This window comes from Condylura cristata, unplaced genomic scaffold (genome assembly GCF_000260355.1).
Source record: "Condylura cristata isolate star-nosed mole 26May11 unplaced genomic scaffold, ConCri1.0 scaffold00017, whole genome shotgun sequence".
Taxonomy (NCBI): Eukaryota; Metazoa; Chordata; class Mammalia; order Eulipotyphla; family Talpidae; genus Condylura; species Condylura cristata.
This window is the reverse complement of record NW_004567118.1, coordinates 20,056,995-20,068,412: the sequence shown is the minus strand read 5'-3', so window position 1 is coordinate 20,068,412 and position 11,418 is coordinate 20,056,995. Positions and strand designations below refer to the sequence as shown.

Here is an 11,418-nt window from a genome sequence, read left to right as displayed (position 1 = left end):
CTATTACTTTTAACGAACTCAACCCTTAATGGTTGAGATTCCAGATACTGGAATCTTCTCAGGATTTGGGATTCTGGGAGCCTCCTCAGAATCCCCCCAAAAGAAGCCAACCTGACTGGCCACCATACTTATTTTTGAACTTTGTGTAAATGAATCCTACTGGGAATTCTCTTTTATGTTTGGCTCTGTTTTCATTCAACATTAGATTTTTTGAGATCCTTCCATATACTTGTGGTTAGCAATCTTTTGTTCATTCTCATTATTACATTGTTTTCTATTGTATGAATATGCCACAAGTTATACATTTTATATAAATTTGTGTATGCTCCTGGATTAATTCTTCTTTGGAACATTGCAATGAATGTTCAAACATTCTTTAATCTACCATTTGAGACTCATTTGTCTGCATGTTCTTAAAGATTTACTTTATTTGTTTATGCATGCAAGAGCTAGGGTGTAGGCCAGAGGTATAGTGGGTAAGAGTATTCACCAGAGACAGTGGGGAGCAGACTGGGCAGATCCACTGAAATACACTGCTGAGGGGAGCAGTGGGAGAGGCAAAAGCGGTCTGCTGTGCAGTGTGGTTCAGCTCCCTGGCTGGGATTGAACTCCTGCTGCAATGACTAGCAGTAGCTTCATAGCGCTGAGACTTAACCCCTTGTGCCACCAAGGAGGCCCTCCATTTGTTGTTTCTTTTTTCTTTCTGTTTTGTGTATGTGTGTTAAGTAAAATTGTTGTATCCAAAAATTATGAGATTTCAACCTCTCATAAATACACGTGCTTTTTTAAATAAAATAATACTTTATTTTTACATCATTTTGTGCCTTTTTCCATCTCAGTTGTAATCCCCGCAGGCTTCGCATCACCAAATCACCCCTGTGCCATCACCATAGTCCAGTGTACTTCCCCTCCCCACCGTCTTTGTATTTTTGAGACCATTCCCCACTCCAGCCCCGTAAAATGTCTCTGGCATGTAGTTTTCATTATTATAATTTTCTCCCCTGGTCCTTTATGCTCCACTATGAGTGAAACCATCCAGTATTTTTCCTTTTCTTTCTGGCTTATTTCACACATGTGAGTTTTTGCCAGATAGCATGTAACTGGGCAGAGAGGGGCTCCTCCTGTCAGCAAGATGTGTTTCAACCTCTGGACCTGTGCCCTTGCCTATTTGGTATGACCCTCGCTTCTGGTCTGTGAATCTGCATGTTCTTCTAGATTTTCTAACCTTTTCTAGAGATACTGGAAAAACAAAATTTGGATTACATATGCTTTCTCCCCTCCCTGCTTTTAAGTTCTCAACTTGTCTTCCCTCAGCATCTTGCTCTGACCTTTGATCTGAGTGCTTAGGGAAAGAAACAGGCCTTGGAGTATAGTGCTGCATTGCGGGTGGTGTGTTTGATTCCACAGATTGTGTGGCTAGAGGTAATGGCCAGGTTCCAGACCCCCTCCCACAGTCTTAGAGCCATGGGGTGGAGAGCTTTGGCTGACAACTGCAGAGATGGCCAGGTGCACAGATAGACTGCTTGGCAAGAAACTGCACCTTTGCAAGTTGTCATTTCAAACACAATCATGTTCCTCCTCTTCTCCGAAGTTAAAAATGTCTCCCTAAATTAAAAACAAAAAGGAATAATGATGTATTGTGAAGAGAAAAATCTTCTAACTTTGGTTCTTAATTCTTTTTCTACGTGTTTGTTTTCATTGTTTAAATTTTGTTTCATCAGGTTTTGGCCTAAATGATGGGGAATTAGTTTCACTGCATTAAGCAATACCTTTACAAATCACGAATGATTTGCATGTTATTATACTATAAACAAAATAAGTTGCAGAACTGAAAAACTACAATTTTTTTTGTACTGACATTTTCTGAACAAAAACATTGATTACCATAAAAGGATTTTTTTTTTCTATCTCTGAATTTATTTTCTTGTTTCGCTGTCCATTTTTGTACAGTATTTAGTTTCTCCCCTCAGGTGTAATCCCTATAGTTCTCCCACACCACAGCACCCATGATCCATCACCACAGCCCCTTTTGCTCTTCCCTCCCCTGTTTAGACCATGAGACCCCATGGTAAAAAGTAGGGGCTGACACCCCTTCGAATATAGTTCTCACAGCTACCGAACTGGTGTGGGTGCTGTGGAGGAATGCAAGATGTTAAATCCTGAGGAATATACAACATGTTGAAGAAAGTTACGGGCCATTAACTCCTAGGATGTAAGCATATATGTTTTTTATGTATAACGCTGGTTGTATATAATAGACACAAAGTTTTCAGAAAGGAGTGGATGATGATGATTCCATGGGTTTTTTCAGAATATCCAAGGTGTTGCTATGGACTAACAAGCAGATCATAGGACTAGTATGAGTGTACAGCTAAAGCACAGAAGCATGAGGATGGGGCTGGACTAGAGCATACCCAGGAAAAGTCCTGTTTAGGATAATGGAGAAAAGGGGTGGAAAGGCTATCCTGTTTAGGATAATAAGAAAAGCTCTTATGGAAAAATACCAACAATTTCACTAACAAAAACACAGACACACACACAGAGAACAACAGAAAGAAAAAAAAAACAGGACTTGAAAGTTACTGCTGGGAAATTGCCAATGTAATGACTGCTTTAGGCAAAGGTTAACAAAGAAGCTAAAATCAGTAGGTGAAGGGTTGTTAACTAACAAGATACCTAAGTTCTTATCTTTCAGATTATTGAATTGCAAGAGGAATCAAGTTTCAGCATTCTCAGTAACAGGCCTCCTAACAGTTTATGTCAAAAAAGAATTACATGATCACTTACATGGGATTCTTGCCCAAAATGTTTAGTCTAAGTCCAGTCTTGAGGGATCAATCAACAGTAGATCAGGAGGCATGTTACAAAATAACTGGACCCTTCAAAATTAGGAAAGTCTGAAACTTTTGGGCTGGAAATGGTTCTCTAGTGCAGGATCTAATGGTCAGTATGTGAGCTTTAAAGATACCTTGAACGTTTCATACATGCACGCAAGCACAACAACCCCATATATGTACACACCTGTATGTGCCTTTACACACACCCATACATACATGTGCCTGTGCAATACAACAGATTAGGAAGTTGTTTGAACAGTTGGGAAAATTTGGTACTGACTATATGTTAAATAATACTGAAACAACATTAAATTTCTCGGATCCAGTCGTGTGAGAAAGACCTCATGATTATTTACGAAGATGTCCTTGTTCTTAAGAAATGCACTTAAGTGTTGGGGTGACATGTTACAACATATACACGCTGCATTCAAATGATCTGTCCTCTGCAAGTACACATATAATTATGTAGATATGTGTATATGTGGATATGGAGGGAGAGCAAATGAGTGACAGTACTGTTGGCTAATGTAGGGGACGAGCATTTAGATGTTCACTGTATCATTCTTGTAGTTTCTGTATGGCCTTGATAATAATTGCTAAATCAAGCTGTGAAGGAAAGCATTACACTTGCTCTAAGTTAATTTTAACTCTGTTTATCCTTAATGTTTGTGAAATACTTACATACAAAATTTATTTTAACTTAAGAGGTGGTACCATAGGCCAGGCCAGTGTTCTGAATGAAGGCACTAGTATTCCTAGAGATTTGGGAAGTTTTATATTATTTTCATACATGCAAATTGTATGTGTGTATTTTTCTCTACAGAGGATCTATTGTAGATTTTATGATACCCTCACAGAAGTCCATTCTTCACTTACTAAACAATTTTACCCTAGAAGATTCACAATTTATAGTGTATCCTTTGTTCTATGTATCATACAACTAGTTAAATTGACTTTTCAAACAGTTCACATATAAATTTGGTCATTGTGAATATAATTCCAACTTATGTAAAACAAATGAACCTTCGGCAGATTCCAACTCATAAAAAGATTTGCTTTTATCAACTGATAGTTTAATGTAAGTTTATTTGACCACAGAGATTCTGTTGCTTAGAAACACACCATGACATTTTAATAACATGATGTATTTCTTTTCTTTTCCAAGTTAGTATGTGTTTAGTGCAATCACATGTTATTTTTAAATACAATCTGCTTTCCCTTGTGTAGATCCACATTCTTCACATTTTGTGCAAAGGAAAAAATATGTTAGGCTGTGAATTTTTATTTTATCCATTTTATGTAGAAAGAATAAATTAACTTCAAAGAAATAGTCATGCCTTTATTATTTTTTAGTTGTGTAATCACTAAGCTCTATTTACCAAGTTAGAGTCATTCACTCCTTTGTGAATAACAGTGTGTGACAGACCAAATTCCTGCATGGCTGATGTTCTTAGCCATAGCAGCCGACACATGAGCAATAGGTTAGTGTGCACAACATTGTCTAAATTGTACAGGATCAAACGTGCACTGACACATGACTCTGTTCACAGTAGATCTGTTTCTTTGAAAATCTTTTACAAATGTCTCTGGATCTGCTGAATTAAGAATAGTCAAGACCAGTAATGAGATACTTGAAACTTTCCAGGAGATCATTTGCCTGAGATATGCTTCAGAGACCTCACAGTGGCAGGCCATAATGCCCACCCACCCAGCCAGACTAGTGCAGACAGGTGACTCCATCTGCGCGACAGGTATGCTGATCACATCTAGTTTGGCTAGCTATTTTCAATATACTTTCCCCCAACATTTTAGGTGTTACAGGTAATCACATTTGTAAACCAGACTTCACCTTCTTATAAGCAGGTGTTTTGTTTTTTTTTTTAAGTGCTTCTAATCTGTGCCCATGTCTATGAAGATAAGTGATTTAGACTCTGAATTCTAGCCTTGCTCTACCTTTATGAAGTACTGCTGAAGTACATCCTACCTGGCTACCCTTGGCACAATGGATGGGAGCTTGCAGTGATCCTATGGAAATGCCACCAAGTTCTAGTAAACCCACTCCTTTCCCCACTCTATTTTACAATCTAAGCAATCAGTTTCCTTGAATAATTAATATCTACCATGGTAAGAAGCCTGACAACCTTAAACAAGTCACTGAATCTTGCCTGCTGGTGTCCAGATGCCTATGCATGTAGGGAGACACTGTCAGAAGTTTGCCTGTGCCAGCGCTGTCATGGACATCACCTCATGTAACCTTGAGCCTTGGGAGGTTGATGTTCTCCCCCCCTCCCCCACCCCCCTATCCCAGTTTCATGGGCAAGGAAACTGGAAATCAGAATCTAAGTAAACTTGGCCACATCCACAGCCACTAGGGATTCCAGCCCAGAACCACGATACTCATTCTTGTTTTTTAACTACAAAAGAGGGACCTCATGTTTCATAGGCTTCTGGGGCTTAAGATCCCTGCAATTGTCTGGTGTAGGTTAGAGCTACCCAGAAATGCCTGCCTGTTTCCATGGACTTGAATTTGCTGGTGAGGATCTGAATCCAACTGTAGACAAATATCGTCAGTTTATAAATGTGTCTCCTATATGGAAACTTCCTAGCCATTCGCTAAATAAAGGAAAGAGATATAATAGATGTCATAGGGAGCTTGATGCAGCCTTTGGAGTTCCACTTAAATAGCAGAATTCAAGTCTTTCGTTTAATGTCAGCATCTGTGAGCATCGTCATTCTCAGTATGTTTAACTGACGGTTTTGCAAACATGGTGAGTGTTGCTATTATGCAGAAGTCAGTTGATTACGAAGTAGTACCAATTGTCAACACATGATTTCATTGTTTAACAGAATGTACTCTATGCCTGCTTTCTGACATCTCTGTCAGGAAAAGGTCATAAGAAAAAATATGTAAAGAAGATTTCATGTAAATCTTTTTAATTCAACTTCTACTCCTACCTTAAAAAACCTTTTTTCAGATTCCTTTCTGGTTTGTTTAGGAGTAATGTTGCTATCAACTTTGCACAAATCGTGATTTTATTCAGTTTAAACTGAGGATCAACAGTCATTTTGGCGTCCCAGAAATTGTGTCTGTTCTCCTAAGTTTTACAGTCATTTTCCAGAAACAGTACACCCCCTACCCGTCTACCATGCAACGCCCCTTGTGTGCAAAGAAATACTTTCAGACATAAGTCATAATACCAGATCTGTTGTTGGGGTGTGGCACAAGACACCCAGAGCCAAGGAACTCGGCTTTCAGGCGTGGCTCCCCTCAGGCTTTTTGGGGTCACACCAGAGGCTGAGGTCAGGTAGAGACCAGCAGTGGTCATGGCTTCTTTGTCGCCCTGAAATTGTGGGTCAGCGCCTTTTTCCTTGCTCACCCGTGCATGTAAAGGTTTATACTAATAGTATTGAACAACTATGGGACTAACCATACTCTGTGTGTGAGCAGGAACCACCCTGACCTCTCTCCTCCTAGAGCTGCCTTGCAGACCGGAGAACACTGCTCATGGGTTTCAGCTACAATGTCTCTGGATGGTTACTCCATTGCACTAAAACTGGTTCTATTAAGTTGTCATGAATTTTGACTTCAGGAGACTGCCTCCCAAGCTGATTATGTGTGGAGTGATTTGACAATGCAAATGAGGTTTTTTTTGTCTTCCTCACCCTTCTGGGCAATACTTCCACACCAAGGTCCCTCTGTCCTTAGGATTCATAGGCTCACAAGTACCAATGTCCAACTTCCATGCTTTCTGCTTATCAGACTTTGGCAGAAGACACAGATTCAGTTCAGAATCAGGCATGTACTGCTTTCCCCTGCTATTCAGAACAGTATTCCTTTGGGTATGGGAATTTAGCATTAATTTAGGAAAATGTATTGAGTGTTCCCAGATTAAAAAAAAAATTATACCAATTAAGAATGATCTACTTTGGAATAGCAGAGAAACCTGTGCACCCTGTTGTTCCTGAATGCCACCCACCACCCTGGTCCTGGTGTCCGGACCCAGGGACTGCATCCCTGCTGCATAGGGACTCGTAGGGTTTGGCAGAGATCGAGGGTGTGACCCAGTCTACAACCTACACCACTGTGTCCTACAGAACCAGTGCTCAGCTTCCTGGCCTTTCAAGGTATTTCAGGTCAGAAGTTAGCAGTGTTTGTTACAGAGCTGCTAGAGCTGATTCCTTACCATGGAGCTGGGACTTGAAAAGAATAGACATACCACCAAAATTCCTGCCCTGGCATAAATAAGAAGGCTGCAACCTGTGCACCTGAGGAGTGCAGGGAAGCTGAGCAGAGCATTAGGGAAGGACAGGGATTATAGCTGCATGTTCTTTGTGAATTTTGCAACTTTTGGTATTGCATTTAGATAGTACCTTTTCCACTGGTTCTAAGGAAAAAGTAGAGCAGAGAAAGCTAACTCTTAGTGATAATAGCGTAGCTACTTTATTTAAAAGGAATCTGCGTTTCCTCTTCAGGGACACATCCAACCCATTCCCAGTGAAAAATCATCATTGTGCTCCAAACATGTCATTTCATAATGAGCCAGGTTAATCCTAGGAAAGTTAAATGACTACGTAATCAGTCATTGGAGACCAAGATAAGCCTCCCACGTCCTGATTCTTGGTGTCATGATTTCCATATGATTCCTGGCTATATGTATCTTTCACCATATGATTTATTTATTTTTAAAAGATTTATTCATTTATGCATACAGAACTGGGGTACAGGCCAGAGGCGCATGAGTGGTGAGAGGATTCACAAGAGGCATAGTAGGGAGCAGAACAGGCAGATTGACAAACTACACTGCTGAGAGGAGCAGCAGGCTGGTAGGAGAGGTCTGCCATGCCATGTGGGTTATCTCCCTGGCCGGGGATCGAACTCGTAGTAAAATGGCTGCGGCAAAGTCCATGGTGCTGCACTTTAACCCACTGTACCATCAGGGAGGGCCCTACCATATCATTTCTAAAGTACTTTATGAAATGTTCTTACCTACAATAAGACAAATAGCAAAAGTAAAGCCAGGATTTCATGAGACACTCCTTGTATCTGTATACAAAGATGGCATGCAGTTTATATTTTCAGAATGTAGCTAGGCCTTAATGTGCATGTGCATTATTACAGTATAGCTCTGAAGCTAAACAGAACAACCACTTGTTTATAGTATTATATCATGAGGAATGCTTGCCACGAGGTTATTTATCACTTTTTGGAATGAAATGGAAGTAATCATCTGTCCAGAGCATGATGAAATTTCAAGGTGGAACAGGATTAAAACTGGACATAATTTATATTTTTAAATGACACAATCAGTTGAAGTAAATGAGTCTTCCAACTTAAGGACAAGGCTCTATCAGTCATTCTATTTTTCAGCTTTTCTAGAGTTCTGCTCCTAAACACACTTGCAGGATCTCAGTGGTGCATACCTCACTGCAAGGCTGCTGGGTATAGTTGGTTCTTGGACTCATGCAGCGTGGCCTCTCTTGAGCCATGGGACCTGGGAACCTCCCAAGCCCAGGCAGTGGTCCCAGAAACCCAGCATTTCTTGCATTTCTGCCCTGTTTATTGACTTCATTGCTCTTACCTGTTAGCTTAATTGCTTTATTTATTTCAAGTTTATTGCCCCTTCCAGGCTATATCTTCCCAGTGAGCAATTCTGTTTGTCCCTATCTCTATGACAACACCTGGAAGACAGCTGAATACAGTCCGGGTGAAGAATGAATGCAGGCATGACTCGGTCCTCTGGTTCCAGCATGCTAATGCTGTTGACTTACCTTATTCGTTTGGAGACCCCTCTGACACTAATTATATTTCCTTAGCCATTTACAATAATGCATTTATTTTCGCACTGCAAGAAGCAATGCAGGATTCTTGTTAAAGGACTAGATTGTTTTACTGTCAACTTGACCAGCTCAAATTAATATTGCTCCTACATTCCAAAAGTGATTATCAGACTCAATTTTTTTTGTTCTCTAAGGTTGTATATAATTCTGTTCCTAGCCATCTGCCTTAAGCCTTTAACCTTGAATCAAACAGTCTTCTCATATTACTTTTCTTGTTCATGTTGAGATTTCAAAATCCTAAGTATTAGGAGAGGGAGCTTGGAAATAGCATTAACTCAAGTGGGTGAATCAAACTTAACGTTTTGAAAGATGCCCAGAAAATAATCAACTTCAGTTGAATGTGCTGTTGCTCTCAATTTTATATGAAAGGTTGGTAATAATAACCACATTTGCCCTGCACTCCAACTTTCCCAGATGCTTTTTATTCTTCTCTGATCTTCATAGCATCCTTGTGAAGTGGGGCTGAAAGGTTGTGATCATGGGGAGAGAACTATTAAAATACTAACTAAAGCTTGAAATATTGGAGTAACCTGCCCAAAGTGTCAAGACAGGACTTGAAGTTCTTAGTCTGGTATTTTTCAGGAGCAAAACTGAGAGTAGCAAGATAAGTCAGCATGGTTTTCATGTGTCTTTTATACATCATTCTAAAACTAAAGATAGAGGATCACTGCATGATAAAATTTTAATAAATGGTTTTGGTGGAATCTAGCACATAGTAAATACTAATAGGTTAGATTGAATAAAAGATACATTTGAGTAAATTGGGGCAAAGAAGATAACATTAATAATGACCAACAGAGCAAAAATTTTCAAAATTTCATGCATTGGGTCCACATTTTACAAAGTTCTCATCAAGGATAATTAATTTATTTTAAACAAATGCTACTGCTTTCATAAAAACTTTTGGTCCTGAGTAAAGAATAGAGAGGTTGATCTTAAAATATTTTTTAGTCTTTCAAAAGTCTTACTTAGAAAAGTCTTAAATACTATGGAGCTCACATATACCCTGCTAGAGCTTCCCCTAATTTTAACAAACACATCCATGCCATAGTACAATTCTCAAAAACTAGATGTTAACTTTGCAGTAGTGTTTTAATTTCACACATGTAATTACTAGAAGGCATAAAGTCAAGCCAGTAACTATTTATACAATACTTGTAGCATTATGGTCTTACTATTGTTTTCACAGCAAAATAATAAACAAAACACTAATTCACAAATTGTACCTGTCACTTCTTCCTGCCATTATATAATGTCTTGCTATTAAACCATAACATACATAATTTTTAAAGAGACATATGGGATTCTCAACTCACAGTAATACTGAAGTCTGTTCTAAGGAGGAATTTACTTTGTCCCAGGTTTTCCCAGCCTAGCTCTGCAGTGCACATAACATCCTATTGTCAGGAGAAAAAAGCTTGCAATAGGATGATTTCTTTCTAGAGATGTGAAACTGTAACTGTCACTAATGCTGCTAAAAGACTAAACCTTGTTTGTGGTTATCCATCTGTGTATTGATGGATTTGGTTGACTGCTTAACAATATTGAACATAGTTTGAGGCAATTATCTTTCCTACTGATGACAAATACTCCTGCAATAAACATAAGACTACAATTTAGAAATGGCAAGGAAAACTTGGAATTACTTGACATTTTGTGGTTTAAGAACAATGCTTGAATATGATCTTATGCATGAAAATGCATAGGATGATATTTCCCTTGTTTTAATATAATTGTTTTCAAGATGAAGATGTTCCAGGGTTGAGTCATCATCTTCTTCAGTATTACAAATTTGTTCTGGAAGAATATTCCTAAGGAAAAAATAGATATATACAAATCAAAAAAGATCCAAGTAATACTCTGCCTTCATAACTTAGAAGTTAGGTTTTATATTGTTTTTAAAAAGTTATTTTTTATTCAAATTAAGTGGGATCCTCTTAATATATAGCAGAAAAAAATCCTGATTGCTCAAAGATCTGACTATGAAAGGTGAAGCCATGGAAGTATTGAAATAAAGCATGACCTTAGTATAGGAGTATGGAAGAATCTTCCTATTTGTCACCAAAAACCCAAAGCACTGAAAGAAAAGATTAATAAGTGGATACAAACTTTTGTTTTTGTTTAAAATGGACACATAAAATGCACAGTGGCAGACTAGGAGAAAGTATTTGCTATGTAATCACAGATAACAGGTTAAATATAAAGACTTCCTAAAAACCCAGAAGGAGTAGGGGTTAAAAAAGGAAAAAAATAAATTTCACAAGAAGAAAAAAATGATGTGCAAATATACAAAGGTGCTCGATTACATTTCTAGTAAGAATAGTGTCAGTTGCAACTAGATTGGCATATCACCAGATAATTGCCACCAAAAAAGAAAGAAAGAAAAAAAAGCTTATCAACATATTCTGACATTAAGTCTCTATAGGGAAGGGACTTCAAACAGTGCGACTACATGGAGAGGAATTTGGCATTAGCTAGCAAAATTACATGTGCAATCCTACCTATAAGAATCTATCCTAAACTTAGACTGGTAAAGTACAAAATTATATTTGTGCAAAGTTCATTGATGTGACTTTAATGTAGTGGTAAAAGAATGGAAGAAGTCAAAGAATCACTTAAGGAATTGGTTGAATAAGATTTCTACACGGTGAAATACTATTTAGTTATTAAAGGGATGAGGAAATTCTCTGTATGTTGATAGCAGTATATCCTGCCTATCACTCCTAAGTTGTAAAAATTAAAA

The 11,418-nt window shown here is 38.4% G+C and overlaps 2 protein-coding genes across 3 annotated transcripts in view; one reads left to right on the top strand and one right to left on the bottom strand.

The window, feature by feature from the left end:
- CENPP (centromere protein P) overlaps positions 1-11,418 on the top strand; it is a 158,473-nt gene that overhangs the window by 82,426 nt on the left and 64,629 nt on the right. The window lies entirely within an intron of this gene.
- ECM2 (extracellular matrix protein 2, female organ and adipocyte specific) overlaps positions 8,946-11,418 on the bottom strand; it is a 35,286-nt gene continuing 32,813 nt past the window's right edge. Inside the window, exon 10 of one of the 2 annotated variants that reach the window (XM_004684507.2) lies at positions 8,946-10,486. In XM_004684507.2, the coding sequence (XP_004684564.1) occupies positions 10,318-10,486 (169 nt within the window). In that variant the 3' untranslated portion in view covers positions 8,946-10,317. The remainder of the gene's footprint in view (positions 10,487-11,418) is intronic. The other variant, XM_004684508.2, reaches the window with a different exon arrangement.